At 34.1% G+C, this 11,336-nt stretch overlaps 1 protein-coding gene across 1 annotated transcript; it reads right to left on the bottom strand.

Moving 5' to 3' along the window:
* Nucleotides 1-451: 451 nt before the first annotated feature.
* On the bottom strand, nt 452-9,231 carry LOC129895784 (uridylate kinase PUMPKIN, chloroplastic). The gene is made up of 7 exons (XM_055971549.1): nt 8,893-9,231; nt 7,812-7,959; nt 7,653-7,706; nt 6,056-6,147; nt 2,656-2,882; nt 1,191-1,367; nt 452-1,059 (listed from the first exon to the last, which is right to left on the bottom strand). Exons 1-7 carry the CDS (start codon nt 9,066-9,068, stop codon nt 950-952), a joined length of 984 nt encoding a protein of 327 aa, XP_055827524.1. The 5' UTR covers nt 9,069-9,231; the 3' UTR covers nt 452-949.
* Nucleotides 9,232-11,336: the final 2,105 nt, after the last annotated feature.

The following is an 11,336-nucleotide window of genomic DNA, read 5'->3' as shown; positions in this document are numbered from 1 at the left end:
GTAATCCGTGATCTTTTCTGAAATTATGCACTTCAGCACATAGACCCTTGTGGTCGGGCCCTTCCCCGAACCCTGCGCATAGAGAAAGCTTTAGTGCACCGGACTGCCTTTTTTTTTTTATTCACTTCAGCACATAACAAGAGAGAACACACAGATACAAGTTATTATGGGGGCAAGATTCACGTAAAGTGTAACACAGAATTTAACTGTAAATATATTTTTATCCCTCATTTGTACCTCGTCGAAATTTTCATTACACACAAGCTATTATTCTGAAGTTGTGTAACCAATTCCTCTCAAACACTTTGCTTCTTGCTTTTATGGTGTCATTGAAGAGCCACGCCAGAGAATAGACTTTAGTCTTAATTACTTTATTGTCAATTGATTCATTGTTATTTATATCTAATCAAACTAATACACATAAAATGAAACAAATGGAATATTAGTTATGCATAGATTATAACTGACATGCAACATTTTGTATCAAAAAACAAACGCTATATAATTAGTAAGCAATTTTATTTAGGCAGTAAATTTTCTTATACTTCAAACCAAATATAAGGCATAATTCTTATAGATAGATTATACTTCAAACCAAACAACCCCTAAGTGAATAAATATGTTAGGGGCAAGAATATAAATGTTGACATAAAATAGCATTACAGGTCAAAGAACTCTTGGCTACCTAGTTTTGCACTTCAAGAAAAGCTCTGAAAATTCCAAGTGGGTAGTATCCAGTATCAGCATTTATGTTAAATTCTGGAAAATTATATGCTTATCTTCAGTACTTTCGAATCCATGGCTTTCGAAGGGCAAAGGGCACATAATTCACTAACACTTTGACTACCAATTTCTTGGAACAATATGCCAAAAATGAGCTCTCTGAGTGTGTTGAAATGCTAAAACTAGCAATCAAACTTCCAGCTGCTGAAACAGACTTTTTGCCCTCTTAAGATACTGCTGCTTCGGTATTCCATGTGTCACCAATTAATGTGCCAACCTTCTCTCCTGTAATGGCTTTAGCAATGTTACCTGTTTTATTGAGATTAAAAACGACAACTGCAAAATGAAAAAAAAAACCTTGGAAAAGTCAGTTCGTAAGTCGATTTAAAAGGAAAAGGCTCGCCAATGACACCTCTATAGTCATCCAGAAAATGATAAAAGGAATGCAAGGGCTGAAAACCTTATACCTGGGATGTTATTCTCTTGGCACAAAGTAATTGCAGTCAGGTCCATCACCGAGAGCTCTTTTGAAATTACATCATGGTAAGTCAGGTTATCCTGAAGACGAGCATCAGGATTATGCTTAGGGTTGTCATCATAGACTCCATCAACATTTGTTGCCTTCAACACCACCTCAGCATTAACTTCAATGCATTCAAAATTTGATTGGTGAGAAACTAAAAAAAGAAAGAGACGTGCACTCTCATCTATATTTCAGTAGCAGAGTGCCATTTGTCTCAAAGACCACATCATCACTTGGACGAGAATCATTTGGGGACAACTATTCAATCATGTTCCAACATGTGCCATTTAATGGGGACATATATTAGTAAACATCTAGGTGTTGAATTGGCATTCAATAAACTAGTATATTCTTAGCCAAATAGCTTCACATGAGCAATGAAAAAATTACAACAAAACAACTACCCCTCTGTCCCAAACAAGTTGGGATTGATTATATAAACTTCACCGATCATATTTCTCTATATACACTTCAACTCATGCCATCATGACACCAAATAAAAATAAAAGTGAAAACTAAGTTAATATATATAAAATAATGGTAGTAACAATAGTTCTCTAGATTATTACACACATCTAAAATCTATAATAAGGTCAAAATTCTCCTAGAACAGCAATAGCTTCAAAATCAACCAGACTAAAACCTATTCTCAACCAGTAGATACTACCTATATGAATCTTTTCCTTCCGTTGTGCTTTATCTTTCGCTAAGTCTGTATTGATTAAAAGAAATTGTAGGTCGTTTGAGGCAACTTTCTTCCATGTAGTTTTAAGTTTATTTCATATCCTTTTAACACCATCACTCACCATACTTCCACACCTACAAAGCAGTGCATCAGTAGGTCTACACAGGACATGACTGAACCCTCTCAAGCAACTCTCTCAGTTTATCCTAATGCATGCAATTTGCACCTTCTATTTAATGTGGTCATTTTTAATCTTATCTAGTCTTGTATGGAAACACATCCATCTTAGCATCTACAACTCTGCAATACTCATCTAGTGGATATGTTGGACTTTAGAGGCCAAACATTCACTGCCATATAACATTGCCGGACTTATAACAGTTCCGCAAAACTTACATTTCACTTTGGTACGCATCCTTCTTTTACGTACACCCCGGGTAGTTCTTCTTCCTTTCAACATGAGCCATAAAGAATTGATTTAAAGAAAATTATCAAACCACCTCTGAAGGAACTTTCGTCCTTATCTACTCCATTATGAGTACTTCTAAAAGATAAGACAGTTTTAAGCGTATAGTGACATTGTAACATTTTCTTCTTAGATTTGCCTTTTCTTTTATCCAATTTAGGAAGTAAGTAAGATATTTTGCTGAATCCACTTTCATTTGCAAGTATGACAAAGCTCCATGCAAGTAGAACATCTGAATCAGGAAGAAGTAGAACTCACTCTCTGCACAACGCAGAGCTGCAGCAGTGTCTGTCGTGAAGAAGGGATTTCCAGTTCCTGCTGCAAAAATTACTACTCTCCCTTTCTCGAGATGCCTAACAGCCCTTCTACGGATATATGGTTCAGCAACTTCCGACATTCTAAATGCAGTCTGGACTCTAGTGGGGATTCCAATGCTCTCCATTGTAGCTTGTAAGAATATTGCATTCATAACAGTTGCCAACATCCTGAAAGATAAGTGATAAAACTTTAATTTAATAGTAGTCCCAAAGTAATCTCTCTCCCATGCATCTTCAACACACGCTGATAAATCATAGGACAGATTAAACAAGATGTGATACCACCATTCAAACTCAGGCAAAAGTGAGGGTTTCAATCTGACCAACTTAAAGAACTGATCTTGTCACTCCAGAAGAGATGTATTAAACAAAAGCTTTGTTTTCAAGTATATTAGCATGGAGGACTGCAGGCCCTAGCAATGCAAATCTTGGTTTGAATACAAATACAAGGAAAACATTTGGATTGAAATCAAGATTTGTACCACCAGGTTCTGCAGAATCTCGGGCTCATATAATCCAAAACAAAAGCATTTGTATCCCATTAGATATGAAGGAAAAAAAAACAAAATGCATTTGACAAATTACAAAATATAGATGTTGCTCATCTCAGGCATAACCTACTTACAGTAGAATCTCTCTAAATTAATACTAGGTAAATTAATAAACTCTCTAAGATAATATTTTTCTCCGGTCCTGACTTGGGCAAATTGAAAAAACCATCAATTTCGATAAGATAATATATTTTCGGAAGACCCCTATACAAATATGTGGTCCCATTAAATTATAGATTAATAAAAGGGCAGCCCGATGCACTTAAGCTCCCGCTATGCGCAGGGTCCGGGGAAGAGGAGTTAATCCCGAAATAATTTTTGAGTGGTCTTTAATCCCTTGTTTAATTTCAAAAACTGGGATAACTTATCCCAGGATTAACGATTAGTACTGGAATAAGTTAACCCTCCCAGGGGATGGAATAGTAATTCCAGGATAACTTATCCTGAATAAAAATGTAAAATAACAAAAATACCTCCTTAAACTCTCTTTTATAGACCACTTTTAAATTCATGTATATTAACATAATTTTTAACATCATTTATAATAACATTCATATTTTTAGTTAATCGTTGTTTTTATGATAATATATTTTTCTATTAAAAATTACATTTTATAAATACAATTTCTATTTATGAATATATTATAAGTTGAATTTATTTGTCCAATTCTTATGTTTATTTATATTTTGACTTCTCTTAAAATGTTTATTCCACTACTAAATTACATATTTTTATTACTAACTTAAAAATTATATTTTATATATCAATCAAAATGTAGATAACTTTAAAATGTAGATAATTTTAATAATAAAATTTCCTTTACTTTACTAAACTTAAAATGAAAATTTTATTTTTAATCTAAATAAGATGAAAGTTTTATTTTTAAGCTAAATAAGATGAAAGTTTTATTTTTAAGTTAAATAAGATAAAAGTTTAATTTTAAAAACACATGGCACAATCATGGAAATGCATAAATAAAGATATTTACGTTAAATAAGATGGAAATTTTATTTTTAGGAATAAATAACCAAAGCTTGCAAAGAAAATGTAAAAAAAAATAATTAAATAGGGTGGAGGGTATTTTTGTAAACAAACAAGTTATTCTTAGAAATTATGTAATGAATATAATTTTGAATATGACCAACCAAACAAGCAATAAAAACTAATATCAGCATAACTTATCCTATCATAACTTATCCCAACATAACTAATCCCAGCATAATTTGTATCCAAACCAAACGACTCCTAAATCTAGTTCAAGCTCATCTCAAACGTTTTTTATTGCATCCAAAAGTTCCGATGTTGTCTTCTCGAACTGCACCAAAAAATTGTGAAGAGTTCTAGACGCGATAAGTATTTCCTTACACGTAACTAGTTCCGAAAGGTATTGTCTCGTCTTCAACTTCATCATCAACATTGATTTTTCCGATGATATCCACGCTTCTTCTAAGCTCTGGACCTCTGAAAATGTATCATTTTCATCCAAATAATCCAACATGCTATTAACATCCATTTTACTGCGGTAACCGAGATCATTAGTCATGACCTCAAGTTCATGAATGTCGTTTTCACAAGTAGGTTCATTTAAATTCCTTAAGTCTTCATTGAATCTCGAAAACACTCTTTAAATTAATAAATATTAATTTATCGATTAAATAATACCTCTACAAAATAATAATATTTCATGCTCCTGACAATATTAATTTAAAGAGGTTTTACTACAGATTGAAAACTGACATCTATAAAAAAAATTAATCTTATTTTATGTTCCAATCAATTCTAATGCTACCTCACTATAATATGAATTTATAAACTAATCTTGGCTACGAGATATAATTTCAAAATGATTGCCGGATATCCGCACTATGGTCATCCTATACAGCTCAGATAATTTAGAGTACAGCTTAGTTCCCGAGTTTTAACTTTTAATAATAGAATCCAGTTGCAAGTAAATGTCCGAGTAATTAGGACTTTGTAGTATGTATAGATCATATTGAAGTAAAATAAGAAGAGAATACGAGTTGCGTGACACAGTTAATTCAAGGGTTATCTTCTCCTGTCTTTACATAACTTCAGCTTTCAAAAACTACAAACTACGTAACTATTTTAGCATTAGTGCAACAGCCTGTCAAAATCCTCTTTGGAGTTTGGCCAACAACTTTTAAGCCTCTACGTAGTAAGTATATGATACGCAATCAATGTTAAAAGCTGCCAAACATTTCTTTCTTAGCATCTTTGATCTCCAAATCTTCATCTACTCAGGAACATGCTTAATTCCTTTCAAAGCACCTTGTCATAATTTTAGTCACCAAACCAAAGCCCCCAAAAAGGAAAAAGGGGCCTAGAAACCCCGTTCTGATTTGTTTAACTGCTAGTTGATGTAAGAGAAAAAACAACCAAGTCTGTCCTACAACATCTTTGGTGGAAATACCGAAATAGGAACCCATCGAAATAACTTTTCCTACCACCCTTTGCTTCCTCAAGTACATTTTCTGAAAGCTATCAGAGAATGTGTACCTAATCACATCTTTAAGCTAGATGCATGTTTGTCTAAAGCATGCTAAATTGCATAAATAACACTACAAAGTCCATTACATCCTTGAATTGGCAGTGGCGTACACGGTCGCATGAAAGATGACTAAGTATAGAAAGTTCTCTTTGAGCAAGAAGAAGCGTCAAATTATAACCCAAAAATTAAAGGATAAAAAATTTAAATTTAAATTTTGAAAGCATTTGAAACTATTTTTTTAGAAGTAATTCAAACTAACAGAAAAACAATAGCAAACATACCCAATATAATCAGCAGATGAACGATCCAGTCCACTACTTCCTGCCCAGGAGGATCCACGAAAAATATTACCTCCACCAACAACTATTGCAACCTGCCACATTGCTAGAACAACTGAGAATCTACGAAAAAATTGGATAAGATCGCCATCAAGGAGCTCGTAGTAGTATTCTAAGTTGCTCGGACTCGGGTGTGGGTGTCCGAGATGGATGCAAATCCGAGAATCGGATTCGACAAAATCTAAATTTTAAGATTTGGGGATACGAATCTGACTATGGATACGGATGTGGTGATTTGGCTAAAAATATTCAATATTATAAAAACATAGTTATAAAGATAAAGATATTCTCCCCCTCAGAAAAGAAAAAGAAAGTCATTCAAAACCTTCCACCAACTTTCCTTACAGATCATTGCTACTGTCTACTAAAAATCGGAACACAACCGCTTGAATATTTAGCATCTCTTTGTTTGGCTTGAAACATGAAGCAACGAATATTAACCAAGAGGAAAAGTATCTTGGTCAAAGTATCCGATATGGGTTGACCGAATCCCACATGTATCCCACACCCGCAACTGTCTGATGTATCTGATGTGGGTTGTCCATGAACTTTTGGTCAAAGTATCTAATGTGGGTTGACCGAATCCCCCACGTATCCCGCACCCGTCTTGTGTCGACACGGGTGCGGCAGCAAAAATGAAGAGTCTGCGCAACTTAGGTAGTATTGTACTGATTTAATCATGACATAAGATTGAAAAGAAGAAGTTTGAATGACAAATATGAAGATTAAAAACAGACCATCAGATCAACAGGGACTAATCTAGTACGCAACCTCCTGCCCAAGAGGATCCACCAAAAACATTACCTCCACTACCGACTATGAAAGACCTACACATTTGCTTGAAGAACTGAGAAATCTATGAAAAAACAGAGCCAGATTGCTATCAATGAGCTCATAGAAGTATTTACTGATTTAATAATGACATAAGATTGGAAACAAGTTGTTAGAATAGCAAATATAAAGATCAACAAATGGTTCATATTTCAAATCACATAAATATTTTGCAAATTCCGTTGGACACGGGAAAGATTCATTGCGATAGAAATTTAATGAAATGACTATAATATTTTTAGTTCAATTTCCCATAATGATCTTGAGCACTGCAAGTAGGAAATTTGGGTAAATATTTACTTTAGATAGCACAAGAAATGAAAATGTAAAAATTATTGTGATAAGATGCTCCAACCAGACCATGAACTATAGAGAAAATAATAATAAATCAAAGGTCTAAGAATCCTTCAAAATAGGGAGCAAAAAGATAGATAAAAAAGGAAAATTTAATGAAAGTATGAAACAAAGCCAAACCCTTCAGATGATGCACCACTTTCCTATAATATCAGAATAAGGATCTTTAGGTACGAAATATTTGATTTATTCAAAATATTTACAAAGGTCTAAGGATCCTTCAAAATAGGGAGCAGAAAGATAAAAAAGGAAAATTTAATGAAACAAAGCCAAACCTTTCAGATGATGCACCACTTTCATATAATATAATAAGGATCTTTAGGTAAGAAATATTTGATTTATTCAAAAAATTTACCTCGATGCCAAGTCTAGTGACAGCTGCCACCTCCCTCGCAATGGCCATTGTGATCTGTATAACAACATGAAAGCTTTACAAAAGATCAGAAATCTAGAAAGAAAAAGAACAGAACAACACAGCAACATGGAGAAATGTGAGCAGTTCTATTATTCTGACCTTGGGATCTATATTTTGTGCTTGATCTCCTGCTAGTGCCTCCCCACTAACTTTAAGCAGTACCCTACGCCATCTATATGATGGTTTAGATGTTCCATTATTTGTCATTGTGACACCAAAAGGAGCTATAGGAGATAACTCAGGTTGCCTGTCACAGAACACAGACACAAGGAAGTTGATATTAGGAACACACAACTTCATGCGAGGCAAGCACAAATAAATAAATGCAAACAGAGATAAGTGGTTTAATAATATGCATAACAGGTTACTGTTAGGGACTATTAAGTTATATCTAAAGTGACACTGCATGACACACATAAGATGAAATTTAATATTTTTGAAAAAAGCAGGTCAAATAACTAGCCTATTCGGCGAAAAGTATAAAACATTTGAGCTTATTAGCTGACTGAATAGAATGAATGACTCCCATCTGTTGCACTTAGGCTGCTAAATTTATGAAATTTAACTCTTAACTCTTACTTTCAAGTATTAAGTAAAAGGTTTCATAAGCCCTTACAAATCAGATGCAAAAACTGTTGAGCTAGTGTTCAACAACTCGCACCCCTCCCCAGGACAATCTGTTTGTAAAATGCACTTTGAATACTCAAGAACAGTGTTCCACCTCTCAAGTTGTACAAGTTGAAGTGCTATTAAGATAAAAGAAAATTTCATACAATTAATACATTTATCACACACCCTAGGACCATAATCAGCTAAACTGAAGACAAAACCTTTCCCACTACTAACTTGGTATCGTCCAGAATTTCCTCAAGCAAATGTAAGTTAGCATTCATTATCAATATGGAACATTCTTCTTTTCACCACAATTTTGACAATCATATCAAACCTAAAGTGTTAGATAACTGTGTTAAAATCTCCATAATATATTCCAATTTCGAGGGGCAAGGCTATTGGATTTCAATTAAATATTAATTTCAATTCCTCCCTATATTACATATCTTAGAAAAGCTAGACATAAGGAAAATTTAAGAAGACAGATTACATGAAAACAGTAAACCTAGTTTTGCACTGTACAAGTGTAAGAGAAAATATTCCACCATGCCCAATTCATTAGAAATACCTGCCATTCATGTGGTCTGGAGATTGGCCAATGTGAGAGGAGCAACATTTGACGATGGCCAAGGAAGAATCAAGTTTGAAGTGGTGGTAGAGGGGTTTGAAGAAACAGAGAGACGGCGAACTGATAGTAGCATTGAAAGAGGAAATGGGCCCGCAAAACGATGTAGAGATAGCCATGGAAAAGAGAAACCGAAATTCTGATAAATTTTCCAATTCTTCTTCTTTCCTTGTTCTACACTGTTCTATCTAGATAATGTTAAATGTTTGGGCTTTTGAAACATAGACCGTCATCTCACGACTCCCGAGGAAATATCACTGCAAACGACGGAAAAGGAAAAAATAAGGTTGAGTTGCATAAAAATCTTTAAAAGAACAATAAAAAATGAGGATAAAATAAACAATATAGGATAACTTTCATAATAACACTTTATAGGATATATTGAGTAATATGAAACGTTGTTATAAAATAAACTAGCGATAATTCGAACTCAGTTAAGGTTTTTATTAATGATTTGGAAAATTTTAGGGCTACGGCTTTAACATGAATTCATGCATAGTATTTTCCACTTTAGAGTCCGAATGGTTATCAAGTAATTGATTTATAAGGTTAATAATATGATTATGGTTTTTCCAACCTCTAACCACCTACCACAATTGACAATCTAATTACATCGTTGAGCCTTGAGCGGGGATAGATTGAACCAACTAAGGAGCATTAAGCTTTCTTTTCGTTCTTTAACCAAGTGGGTAAAGTAGGTATATATCGATCCTAGATAAAAATCAATCTAAGTTTTCGATAAAGAAGAATCTTGCTCATTGTATTCCACGTTCTATCTTTTTATTCCTCTCCCGAGTTCAAGAAAAGACAATATTTGTATTCTAATAATGATCAAGCATTAAAATAATAAAATCAAGAACACAAGAATAACTTTTAATGATAACCAATCTTCATCTTATGTGTCATATCCCGAGAGGGTACCCTATGTGTGACCGGCTCTCATAAACCATCTCTGATCTCCGAGAGAACCACTTGGTCTCATCACTCATCCGTTCATCAGCGGAAGACTTAAGTGAAAACAAGAATACTTATGTGGGCTCTCCATCATCAACATCAAAGGAAAAAAATAATCCAGGTGAAGTAGTTTCAAAGGAAAACTTCTCCAATTACATCATCAAACTTTGTCTACGAAGCCTCTAACACTATCAGACGGTGTCAATGACATGTCCATGGCTACCTCAAAAGAAACATAATACTCAACAAGAATGAAAGGACAAAGAGTTCCTCCAAATACAAGAAGGACTCACCAAATAGCTGAAAAGTAATGATCTTCAACGATGCGCCTGTTGGGGATCTCTAACACCTGCATCTGCATCATAAAATGATGCAGGTCAAATGATGTCACTACATAAAATGTATGAGTATGTAAAATAGCAGGAAAGTAAGGACAGATGTCAAGATACTCCTCTCAGGAAGACTCAGGTCAGAACTCAACATCATCTCAACATCAACATGAAATGCAAGTTAAAAGAAAATAATAAGCAATGCTTACTTAGTTGGGAGTATCTCTAACCGACAACCATCACTTATGAGCTAATGATGATACAACGAAGCGATGTCGTTGTCATATCCATCCAATACCTTGCTAGGGTAAAGGACGTCACCATCTTGGATTCAATCATCAAAGTTCTCTTTTTGGGACTTAAGAGGCATAGCTTCCATCCTACGTTATCTACGTTATCTACGTAATTCTGGGGTTTGAATCAATTAAATTCTTACCCAACTCAGTGCTCAATACTACTCCCAAAACATGTGCTCATATTAACCTCATCATCTAGTCTCATTGGACTTTAATTTAAAACATCAAACTCATCTCAATGCATCATCATCATCATTACCTCTTTATCACTCATTACACTTCAAAACATCATTTACATCTCATCAAAACATCTTGCTCAAAACATTATTTAACCAAAGAATCAAATTCATTTAAACTCATCGCTTTTTCTCTTTCAAAACTAAATAAAATACATATATAGTATTAATTCAAAGCACTCGTTTTGTTAATGCATATTAAAAGCCAACATCTTTACTCAAAATACATAAAAAAATATTCATGAACATCAAATAAATGAGGATGAATACATCAAAACACATATGACATGGAAGTAATATTCAACTCACATGTGGTAGAAGGTTCAAAGTTCTCAAAACTTAACCTACATATGATATTCACCCTCAATAAATAGTAATAGAAATATTCATCCCTTTCTCAATAATATTTCAATACTCAAGCATTCTCAAAACCCCCAACTCAACCTCTCGGGCGAGCATCACAAGTCAAATAATATACTCAAGCCTCTCTCTTAGGCAAATCATGAATCACATGCGCTCAAAACAAATAAGATAACAAATAAGGCCTCCACACGGGCTATGTAATACAAATA

This window comes from Solanum dulcamara, chromosome 7, assembly GCF_947179165.1.
Source record: "Solanum dulcamara chromosome 7, daSolDulc1.2, whole genome shotgun sequence".
Classification (NCBI taxonomy): Eukaryota; Viridiplantae; Streptophyta; class Magnoliopsida; order Solanales; family Solanaceae; genus Solanum; species Solanum dulcamara.
This window is presented reverse-complemented; position numbering and strand designations above follow the sequence as displayed.

What these genes read in the sequence shown, in the direction of transcription:
- LOC129895784 (XM_055971549.1), bottom strand. Translation starts at nt 9,068, where the DNA reads ATGGCTATCTCTACATCGTTTTGCGGGCCCATTTCCTCTTTCAATGCT. An exon ending in CCAGACCACATGAATGGCAG is followed by an intron (nt 7,960 to 8,892) that starts GTATTTCTAATG and finishes GTTCTGTGACAG; the next exon opens with GCAACCTGAGTTATCTCCTA. An exon ending in CACAAAATATAGATCCCAAG is followed by an intron (nt 7,707 to 7,811) that starts GTCAGAATAATA and finishes GTTGTTATACAG; the next exon opens with ATCACAATGGCCATTGCGAG.